This window comes from Mauremys reevesii, linkage group 6, assembly GCF_016161935.1.
Source record: "Mauremys reevesii isolate NIE-2019 linkage group 6, ASM1616193v1, whole genome shotgun sequence".
NCBI classification, from domain to species: Eukaryota; Metazoa; Chordata; order Testudines; family Geoemydidae; genus Mauremys; species Mauremys reevesii.
In genome coordinates, this window is record NC_052628.1 from 13012779 (window position 1) to 13024288 (window position 11510).

Here is an 11510-nt window from a genome sequence, read left to right on the forward strand (position 1 = left end):
TGCCAGTCTCAGGTGGGGCGCAGCCTACGGAGAGTATGGGTCCCTGCATGGTCTGCATCACCAGAGGCGGTGCAATCCACAGACGGGACAGCATGCCAGGCTGCATTGCTAAAGGCAATCTCGTGGTGGTGGTGGTGCAATCTGCAAATATGACAGGTCACAGCTGATCATGCTGTAGCCATTTAGAGCACTCTCATATAGCATTGTGGCCACAAGAGACAACAGGCCCTACCTTGCAGGGCTACTGTGCCAGCCCAGGAGCAGTCTCATATGATAGTGAAGATCATATGAGGAGCAGGTTCCATTATGCCTGGCTCTCTGTTGACTGTTGTGCTTTCACATGTTCAATGGGTCTGCCCAGGAACTAGCAGTCTCCATTTTCATGAGCACTTTAATCACAGAAATGTAGGGCTGGAAGGGACCTCAAGAGGTCATCGAGTCTGGTCACCCACACTGAGACAGGGTAAGTATACCTAGACCATGCCTGATACACGTTTGTCTAACCTGTTCTTAAAAACCTTCAATAACAAGGCTTCCACAATTTCCCTATCTAATCTGTTCCAGTACTTAACTACCTGTGTAGTTAGATTTTCCTAATATCTAACCTAATTCTTCCTTGCTGCAAACTAAGCTGATTACTTCTTGTCCTACCCTCAGTGGACATGGAGAACAATTAAGCACTATCCCCATTATAACAATCTGTTCCATATTACATATGGTTATTTTTCAGGGCTAGCTGAACTCCTCTAAAACAGTTTCACCATTCTCTTCAACAAAGTATTTAGTTTAGCAATTCCCCTGGTGGTTTGGTTTTTGAATAAGCATCAGAAGTTTAAATTGGGTTGGCCTGTAAAATCTGCAAGAGGGGATCTTTGCATCAATAGATCTTATGAGGCCTATCAAAGTGGACCTCCTGCAGAGTTGCTCAAATCTGTATATGTACTGGATTTAGACTCTCCTGTGTCTAGTGGCACGAGGCAACCCATTTGCCCATTGCTGTCTTGTTTAATTCTGTCGTAAATTGTTTCCATGATGGAAGCATCCTTTTCAATCATCCTGCAGTTTGTCATTCTTTGACCTCCATGCTTTCTCTTCCCTGCAGGTGGAATCCAATCTAAGCCATACCTTGTGCTTCCACCACTGAGTAGCCTGATGATATGGCCAAACCACCGCAGCCTTGTGGGTGTGCATAGTATAGTTATACCTGGTGTATACCTCCATCATGTCTCACTCTGGCTCCCTATACACCCGTGCCAAACCACCCCCACTCTTTTGAACCCCCTTCCATGTCTTATTTCCATAACTCCTTATGCCTCCCAATACCCTGCCTCCCCCTTTGATATACTTAGTACACTACAGCTTCCTCCAATACCACCTTGTTTGTCTGCACCACCATCTCCCTTTCTCCTTCCTCCTGCAAAGCCCCTCAATTCAGACTGGGCCTCATGTGCACCCAAGTCCACCCCTTCATCTATATCCTTGTCTTGAATAATTTCCTTATCTCATAGTCCCCAGATGAGCCCCCATTTTTGGCTCAACCCAACAGCTGCTGTAACATCCAGCTCTACTCAGCAGCAAGTCTGTGTTTTATAAATGTGTATGTTGATAGCTTAAACATTGCTCTTTGTAAACAGTTTTCAAAACTCCATAACTTTTCAGAAAAGCTCTATTGTGGGATAAGATAATGCATGTGACACTTCAGGAAGATCAATTTCTTATCAGGAAACTGAAGATGGAGGAGGAAATGCTGTATTTTTTTAAAAAAATCCAAGCTCAAAGAACCTCATTAAGCTCCACTGAAATCAACCAGAGTCTTTTGATTGACTTCAGTTGGCACAAGATCAGGTACATAACAGGAAGTTAACTTCATTCTTAAGTAGCTACACTTACTTTCATGTTTTTTTCATTATAGGACATCTAATCACCTACTTTGAGGTTAATGTTTACTCTCAGACTGGAAACTATGCCTTGAGTGAGAGGCATGAAGAACTTTTTTGGGAGGTGGGGGGAGCAGCAGTTCCTTTTCCCACACCTTAAATACTGCTGAGGCTTGAAATTTTTTATTAAAATTAAGGTTCTGTAACAATCTGAGTCAATAAAGGGCATATATGTAGTGATACACAGGTGACACTTGGAACCCATTTAGGGCCAAAATATGACTTACCTCTACATTAAGATCCAAATATACATTTGAAATGATCAACTCTGCGTGAGCTCCCTGTTATGGTCAGCAAAAGCAGTAGCCTCAACTGACAGAGTGGTAGTGCTGTGTAGGGAGTCTTGCATTGTTGTCACCCACCAGTGTCATCAAGTTTACATTAGTGAAGGAAGATATTTGTATAAAATTAGTGTAATAATCAAAAAAACCTCCTTGATACATTTGTGTAATATTTTTTTTTAAGGTCTCAGCTGATCTCTTAAAAAAATTATATTCTCCCTACTCTGGAATTTCCAAGATACTTCAGTAGGAACTGATGCCACTCTGGCCAAAAATTCCATTCCCCTACTGTTGTGCACCAGGCTGGCATTTGATTGGCTACTGCCCTCACACAGAGGAAACTGTATTTCAATGTTGAGTGGTAGCCGTGTTAGTCTGTATCAGCAAAAAGAACGAGGAGTACTTGTGGCACCTTAGAGACTAACAAATTTATTGTCTCTAAGGTTCCACAAGTACTCCTCGTTCTTTTTGTATTTTAGTGGTGGTAGAAGCAAATACTTTATGAACCTTCAGGATGGACGACAGTAAATAAAAAATAAATATTTTCAGTACCCAAAACAGGCTACAGGTTGGTTTGAGATCCTTCCACTTTATGGAGAGTGAGTTATGAAAGAGAGTGCTTAGTTTAGAAATTCAGATTTATTTACAAATGTTCACAAAAAAAAAAAAATCTATCCTCCTAAATAAACTCGGCTTCTGTAAGATCCTGCAACGGAAGATCACCAAACTCATTCACATGCTGTTTTGCAAATGTATCCTTGTATAAAAAAATTATTTTACCTTGAGTCAATGACAAAAGAAGAGGTGATAAACTAAAAGTAAACTGTTCTAAAAACAATAATATAACTACCAGGTTTCTCCAGTCTTCTTTTCTTCCCCACTTTAAAAATAAGCTAAAAGAATTTGGGTCACACTCTAGCAAATGGGAAAAGCTGAACAGAAGTTTGGCTTCTCTAAAAAGGTACACAAGAATCAGTCTTCTTGAATTCAAACTTACTACTTAACACCAAGCCTGATCCTGCAGTCTGAGTCCAGACAAAATCTATACTGATTTAGGAATTTTGCCTGAGTAAGGACTGCAGTGTTTCACTTTGAATAACAGAGTACTTAAAAAAAAACAACCCCCCACAGGTAACATAACTGACTCTGAAGTGTCTTGCTGTTGTGTGGGGTTGTTTTTTTTTTAACTGCATTTGAAAAAGGGTTGCAGTATTTTCCTCCAATATTATCAAAAACAGTTTAGAATACAAACACTGCTACAGATCACCACTGCAGACATACTACTTACTACACATATATTTAGCAAATACTTTAAGAGATCCTTGACAAAACAATGACAAATACTAGTGAGTACTTCACTTGCTAATCTAAATTTTAACACTCAGTTACACGGTTTCCTCGCCTTAGGCACATATAGTTCTGATTTTGCATAGCTATTGCACATATTTTCAAAACACTTTGTTTGCCATTAGCTTAAATGTCATTGGTTTGAGAAAATATATACCATGGGTGAAATCCTGGCCATGACAAACTCTTCCTGTCTTCAACAGAGTAAGGATTTCACCCACCATCATCCACCAAAACGTAAAAAATATCTGTTTCCAAAATTGTAACACATCTTAATAGCCAAATTGGTGTCTATATAATAATACTGTGTTAATAACTATGAAACTGAAAACTTGACAACTTATTTTTTAAATAAAAATAAACCGAAGTGTACTGGAAGGAAATTCATCCCTGAGTGACAAGACATTTGTTAAAAGGGTGCAGTTTTCTAATCATTACAATATATTACAACACACTGTAACAGTTGGTGCTATTAACCATCAGCAGTAAAGCTTTTTGCAGTCCAATGTATTTACAGCACTGTTGCATTGATCACATTATCTTGTGTAATGAAACTGCAAGTGAACATTAAGAAATAAGATAAACAGAAATTGTGTTTTTATTATTTTAAATTGAATGTCAAGTTTGACAGCTAAGCCATGTTGGATCCAATAAACTCAGTGGTGGTGGTAGTGGGTGGCCTCTCCACTTCAGATGTTCAAAAACTGATTTTCAACAGATGGTCTTCAACCAAATAGCAAGAGTAACACAATTGTAATCGAGTTCACTGCTATTAATGGCACTGTGGGGAAAAAAACAAAAACAGAAAATGAAGGACATTCTCTTTTTACATTGGACAGACACAGAATGGCATATGATCATTGAGCCTGGAAAATACCCATTATTGCTTTTTTCAAATTTAATTTGGTTATGCAAATTGAGAGTCTGTGAAATGTTCCAGGGCCAACAACCCAAGATACAAAGAACAAAATACAAAACAGAAATACAAGCTGTATTTAAGGTATGAGCAGCAGAGTACTGTGGCACTTTATAGACTAACAGAAGTTTTGGAGCATGAGCTTTCGTGAGTGAATACCCACTTCACCCACGAAAGCTCATGCTCCAAAACTTATGTTAGTCTATAAGGTGCCACAGGGCTCTTTGCTGCTTTTACAGATCCAGACTAACATGGCTACCCCTCTGATACTATTTAAGGTATGTTGCGTAACAGCCATCAGATAATAGCCTCTAGCTACTATCAACATGGACTGGACATGTATCAGTAAACTACAAGTGAAGGAGTCCTGTATTTTCATGAACATTCTCCTGAGCCATCCAGGCCCCATTTACATTTAAGACTGCTAGGAATTACTGTGATTTCACTCACCACTCACACTTTGTATGTGAATCAACTGAATTATGATGCTTTAAGTAAGAATTGAGAGTCAGGTCAGTGAAGAATTGCTAATTCTCACTGCTACTATTCTGGAATATCAAGATTCCTGTGTGACCATGCAGAACACAATCTTGGTGGATGCTGGCCTACAAAAAATTTCCAGGTCTTTTGTGGTCTAGTGATATAGGCTACTTTCTATTTGGAGGAGTAAGTATCCCCTTACTAGCCCAGAATTCTACAAATGCCTTCTTTCTAGGAACTAGCTGATGTCATCTTGTTGCCATATATGTTGTTTAGACAAAACTCATGACAATAACAGCCAGGCCGCTTCTTTTCCCAATGACTGGAAAGTCATTGAAAGAGCTGAAGTCAGTCACACAGCCCTTTTTGTTGCCTATTGATCCCCTGACTCCCAAAGCCCCATTTCCAAAGCAGATCTGAGGAAGGTGAGAAGAGAATTGGAGAGAGGGTTGGAGGAGGAGGAAATGAAGAGTCCAACTCATGGTGGGATCAGCTCTTGCAGTTGGTGAGTAAATTGAGGCTGCTCCTACCACACCCCTTTTTTAAGGCAATTTTATACAGGGGATAGAGATACAATAATTCCAGCTATCACAATGAAGGGTAGTTGGATGGTCACAGTTTATTAAGTATGTAAGGAAAAAAAATTACATAAGCTCTCCTTTCCCTGAGACAGTTGCACAGCTTTCCATCACAGAGTTGTTGGGTTTTTTGTGTTTTGGGGCACAGGAAAGGGCTGGGGAATTGCTTTTATGATAGGCTGAACACTCGTATGGATAGAATGGCCTGCTGCAGAGTCAACATTACAGGTCTGTGTGGCTTGGAAGACAGTGGGTATTTTCTGTTGTATCAATTCTTGGGTGCCATACATGGCCATTAATCATGTGACCTGCAGCTTCCCTCTTAAGAGTCAATCAGAAGGATGATCCATGCATTTTTCATCAAGTAGGTTAGGGAGAGGATTGGAGAGACTGGATTGAAAATAATGAGTAAAACTGATACCATGAGGTCTGATGGTAAAGCTGGAACAGGGGTCAAATGAAGCCTGTATTAAGGACGCAAGAGTCCTAATTCAGGTGCCTGGGCCTGGTTCATTAAAAACACATAGTAAGTACCTAACTAAACTGTTCTTTTCATCTTACCCCTCATGACTGTTCGTACAGATCGAATAAGGTTCATTAGCTGTGCTTTAATTCCTGGTTCTTCTCCAAATCCACCAATCCCTTGGTCTGTTCCCCAGCCAACTGTATAACACAAAGATGGTTAAACCGTATTGAAAAATCACACACATGTTATTAGCAATATTAGAAAGTGATCTATCTTGAAAAAAGATTACTTTCAGCCACTAGTAAAGTCCTAACATGATGAAATCAGATTTCAGACCAGTAAGCCTTATTTCAGGACCAGGTAAATCTACTGAAATGATGAGTGGAAAGAGAATTATAAAACAGCTAAATGAACATAACAGTGGAGGAAAAGTGCCTATTTAACCTACGTCAATTCACAGCGTGTCAGAAGTGGATAAAGGAGAACTGATTGACAATGTATCTGGACTTCAAAAAAACCCTTTGACAAACCTCACAAGAGGCTATTGAGGAAACTAAGTAATCAGGGGTTAGCAATGAAGTCCCATCAAGGACTCAACTGGCTAGGAGATAGAAAACAAAGAGGAGGAATAATTGTACCCCAAGGTTCTACATTAGGACTAATGTTTTATAATACATTTATTAATGAACTGGAGAAAAGGGTGAAGAGCAAGACAGCCAAATTTTCAGAGGACAAGGCTAAATTAGTCAGGACTACAAATGTCCATGAGGCACTCAACAGTTAGACAAATGCATAGCACAATGACAGATTAAATTAAGTGTTGACAAATGCAAGGCAGTGCCCATTGGAGGGAATAATGTGAACTGCTCTTATAGCTGGATTCTAAATGAAGTAGCCACTCAGGAAAAAGTTCTGTGTATCATTGGGGATAGCATAATAAAAAACCCTGCTCAACATGTAGTAGTATTTAAAAAACAAACAAGGTGTTAGAACATATAAAGAATGCCATAGAAATAAATACTGAAACTATAATAATACTATTATATAAATAAATGGTATACCCTGACCTGGAATCAGTCACTCACAAAGAAAAAAGATACAGAGAGGGTTTAGAGACATTTGACATAAATGACTGAGGTATGAAATACTTCCATATGAACAAAGTTTGAAAAGAATGGGTCTTTTTAGTTTGGAGAGGAGACAAATAAAAGGAGGCACCTCTGAAGCACACAAAACAATCAGTTGCAAAAAGAAAGTAAACTGGTTGTTCAGATTTACCATTTCATGCAATACAAAAACAAGGGGTGAATGAATACAATTAACAGGCAACAATTTTAAAACTTATAAAAGAATTTAAAAATACACATCACAACCTTGAGGTCAATACACAAGAAATCCTTGAGGTCAAGATCTTAGCAAGAGTTATTCATTTATTTTTAAGGATTAAACAGCTATATAGATGAGAAGATCCACAGTTAAGTTAGAAAGGACAGGACTTTTTTCTTACTAAGGAATCCCCTTATGCTTCAGGATCTAAACCAAACACTGATGGGGGTTTGGAAGAAACTTTCCCTTTAGGGGCTGGTTATTACACAATTATCCACAAGAGGCTTCCTTTATAGGAAATCTGGTCTGTTCACTGTCACAGTCAGGATACTGGAGTAGACAGACAACTGGTCTGATCCAGTCTGGAATTGCTATGCTTGGCTTCTTCTCTTTGGGCAAAGGCCTACTCAGAATGCTTGTTCCGTGATCCCAGCAGAGCACAAAGCGGCCTCAACCGATTGTGTCCCACGCATGAATCCACTGCGGAAGAGGAGAGAAGGGAAGCCACCAGCATTCCTACCAATAATACCAGTTTGGCCCGTCACGGGGAAATGCTATACCCAACAAATTCCTGGAGTCTATTTATTTTATGAGATGAATGGCAAATTTTTGTCAAGGGTGTTCAGAGCTTGGGATGGATGCTCTTTTGTCTAGTACAGTACAAATCTAAGTTGCAATTTAGAGACTTGGGTTTTACAGAGAGGCAAAGGAGAGAAAGAGGCAGAGAAATGGAGGCGAGATCTTGGAGCAAGATACTGGGAACAAAAATAAAAATAAACCCAAAATGCAAAAAATAAATATAAAAGAAGAGAGACAAGACAAAACAGAGAAACCAGACAGGAGCGAGGGAGAGAGAGAGAATGGACAAAAACAACGCTATCAAGCATACTGAGGGCCAGGTGCATCTCCCACACACCAAGGTTGGGAACTACTAACAATGGGTTCTTCCTAAGGGTTACATACTTTTATTATACCAAATACATGATAAGAAACATGCTTGGATACATGAACAGTTTGAAAGTACAAAGGCTACATTTCATATTATTTACAGAACCTGTAATGCTGCCCACTGCCAGATAATTACAAGGGATTATATCAATCCTACAAATCCCCTATACAGAGAACTCCCACAGATTTCAATAGGAATTCCACCTATAGCAGGAATGGAGGCTCTGGCCTTTGGATTACGTGAGAAACTGGAAGATCTGATAAACTAAGTTTATTGCACACAACATTCCAGCGCCTCAGGAATCTCAGAATTTATCTAAGAGAAATATACCATTTAATTTCAGATCATTCCTGGAGTCAAACAAAACTACCTAGTTTGCTGGATACTTCAATATTGCTGGCCATTTAATAGAAGAAACAAATTCATAATCATACATGGCTAAAAGACTCCTGTACACATTCCACTCTCCATCACTCAGACAAGAGCATGATGACAGGCAAGAGCATGACCAAATGCAAAGTAGTAATATATCTGAAGTTGCTTAGATTCATGATGCCTCCCAGACCTTTTATATCAATTCCCTTTGATATCTATAAAAGGTATCATGTTTTTATTGCTTGCATGCCTTAATTTTGAATAACTTGAAGCTTTCACAATGCAGGATGTCAAAAATATTTATCAGGAATATTTTGTTCAACAAGGGAGACTGAGTATTGGGGAGCATGGGGGCATAACATCCCTTAACAAGACTACAGCCTTGGTTTCCATTTGTACAACAGGTTTCCTTAACATGATTTACAGTTAGGGCTTATTTTTTTAAAACACTTGTTTATATGTAAGTTAGCATTCACTGTAGACAAGGTCTGCTGTGTTTACAATTGCGTTAGCTGGTCACAGGCATACCATCTGACAACTTTAAACACAACAGGCCGTGTTTACATCATGGCACCCATCTAGATCATGTTTAAAAACCTATTATTCCTTCCCTAAGGTTGACCATGACCAGTTAACATTTTTAACGGTGTTAAACCCTGTCTACACTAATGATTCAGAGCATGATAGCTAACATGCTTTTTAAACGTGGCCTATTTTCTTAATCTAGACACGTGCCAAGAGCTAGATCCAGTCTGACACAGCACTAGTTAACACACACTATAATGCATTATGCATAAAGCTACGATTTTGTCATGGATATTTTTAGTAAAAGTCATGGACAGGTCACAAGCAATAAATAAAAATTCATGGAAGCCATGACCTGTCACTGACTTTTACTAAAAACATCCCTGACAAAATGAAGAGGGAGGTGGATCCAGCATCCTGCCCCAGTGGCTGTGACCCCCACCACTGCCCAGTGGCTGAGCAGCTGGACGGGGATCCCCCCCGCCGCCTGCCAGGGCCGAGCAGCTGGAGGGGGATCCCCCTGCCACAGCTGAGCAGCTGCCGGGGTCCCCTCCACCGCAACTGAGGATCTCCAGGTCCCTCTTCCGCCACTGCTGGCAGGTGGGAGGGAAGGATCCTCCACCACCTGTGGGACTGGGACCTGCAGGGGCCCCACCGCCCCAGCTGGGGAACTCCAGCGTCCCTCAGCCACCTGTGGTGGCTGGAGAGCTCTGGGTCCCGCTGCTACTGGGGAGCTGGGGTAATTGGGTGCTGGGGAGGGATCTCCCACCACCAGTGGTGTCTGAAGAACTCCAGGTACAACCGCCACCAGGGATGGCTGGAGTTCCAGGGTCCCCGCCACCCATGGCGGCTGGGAGCTCCAGGGTGTCCCCGCCACCCATGGCGGCTGGGTAGCTCGGGGGCCCCACTGCAGCGGCAGATCAGTTACAGGGTCCCCCAGCCACCGCCCCTGGTGACGGGGCTGCTTCAGAAGGGTCCCCCGCAGCGGGCGGTGGCAGCACCCCAATATTACAGTGCTCTCTGCAAGTCGGGCTGCAGACGTCGTGGCATCCTGCCTGACAGAACTGTAGCCTTAATTACCCAAGGCAGTAATATCGGTCCAATAAAAGATATCGCCTCACCCACCTTATCTCTCTAATAATATGTGGCGCCTGGCAGCGCTACAACTCCCCTGCACTTTATAACACCACAGCACTTCCCGGCAGGGACACGCCCTCAGGTGAGCCCCGGCCTGGCGCCCGCCCGCCCCCCGAGCGTGCCAACGCCTTCCCGGCCCCCCGGCTAGCGGGCAGAGCGGGCGGGCGAACACCGGCGGTAGCACCCGGGGAAGGGGAACCCAGGGCAGGCCCGGCCGGTCGCTCCCCCGGCGGGCTCGGCACGGCGCTGATGGGAAGGGTCCGGAGATGCCCTAGCGCCCGCTGGGGGAGGAAACGATCCCCGCGGGCCCTCCCGCGCAGCAAGGCCTGGCCAGGGTCCCCCAGGGGCAAGCAAGGGAGGCGCCCGCCGGCAGCGGCGGGGAGGCGGAGACGCCTCTCGGCCCCGCACGGGCAGCGGGGGGCGGCTCGGCCCCCGCGCCCCGAGGGGTTCTCCGTGAGCCGGGGTGCGGGGCCGCTCACCGTTGCGGAGGAAGCGCTCCTCGTGCAGCACGGCGATGGCGTTGACGAACAGCAGCGCGGCCTGCAGCAGCGAGTACAGGGTGAAGGCCATGGCCGCCGCCGCCGCCACCCGCCGCGGCCTCCGCGCGCGCTCAGCCCGCCGCCGGGGCGGGGCCGGGACGTGGCAGGGCTGGGCGGGGAGCGCGCCGCGCGCGGGGGGCGGAGCGGGGCCGGGAGCCGCCCCGGCCTGAGGGGGTGGTGTCCCTGGCTGCCTGGCCCGGGTTGAGCCCGCGCTCGGGGCAGGAGAAGCCCACGTTGCTGAGGGGAAAGGCCCCTCTGTGCTTGAGGCGGGACAAAGCGATCCTGGCTCCCGCTCAGCGGCGCCCTCATGGCAGGGAGGCAGCGATTTGCCCCGTCTGTCTGTCGGAGGGTGACCAGATGCCCTGGTTTTATAGGGACAGTCCCAGTATTAGGGGCTTTGTCTTATATAGGTAGGTGCCTATTACCCTACCCCATGTCCCGATTTTTGACACTTGCTTGTGTAATGTTAATAACTACATAGGTGTGATGAAACAAAGTAGTTGTACTTTTTTGTCTGTGTTTTCGATGATTTTCCTTCTAAAAATATCTCGCATGTCTCACACCCCCGTGTTGGTGGCATTGGACATGGCCCAGTATTAACAGAAGGGTGGAAAACAACAGTGCCAATAAAGCTTCCCTGTAGCAGGCCTGAGT

The 11510-nt window shown here is 43.8% G+C and overlaps 1 protein-coding gene across 1 annotated transcript; it reads right to left on the bottom strand.

The window, feature by feature from the left end:
* Window positions 1-2838: 2838 nt before the first annotated feature.
* IER3IP1 (immediate early response 3 interacting protein 1) lies at window positions 2839-11042 on the bottom strand. The gene is made up of 3 exons (XM_039543281.1): window positions 10797-11042; window positions 6101-6202; window positions 2839-4346 (listed from the first exon to the last, which is right to left on the bottom strand). Exons 1-3 carry the CDS (start codon window positions 10885-10887, stop codon window positions 4291-4293), a joined length of 249 nt encoding a protein of 82 aa, XP_039399215.1. The 5' UTR covers window positions 10888-11042; the 3' UTR covers window positions 2839-4290.
* Window positions 11043-11510: the final 468 nt, after the last annotated feature.

Coding starts and splice junctions, on each gene's coding strand:
- IER3IP1 (XM_039543281.1), bottom strand. CDS start 10,887: ATGGCCTTCACCCTGTACTCGCTGCTGCAGGCCGCGCTGCTGTTCGTC. Junction 6,203..10,796: donor GGAGCGCTTCCTCCGCAACG/GTGAGCGGCCCC, acceptor TGTGTTATACAG/TTGGCTGGGGAACAGACCAA. Junction 4,347..6,100: donor TGTACGAACAGTCATGAGGG/GTAAGATGAAAA, acceptor TTTTCCCCACAG/TGCCATTAATAGCAGTGAAC.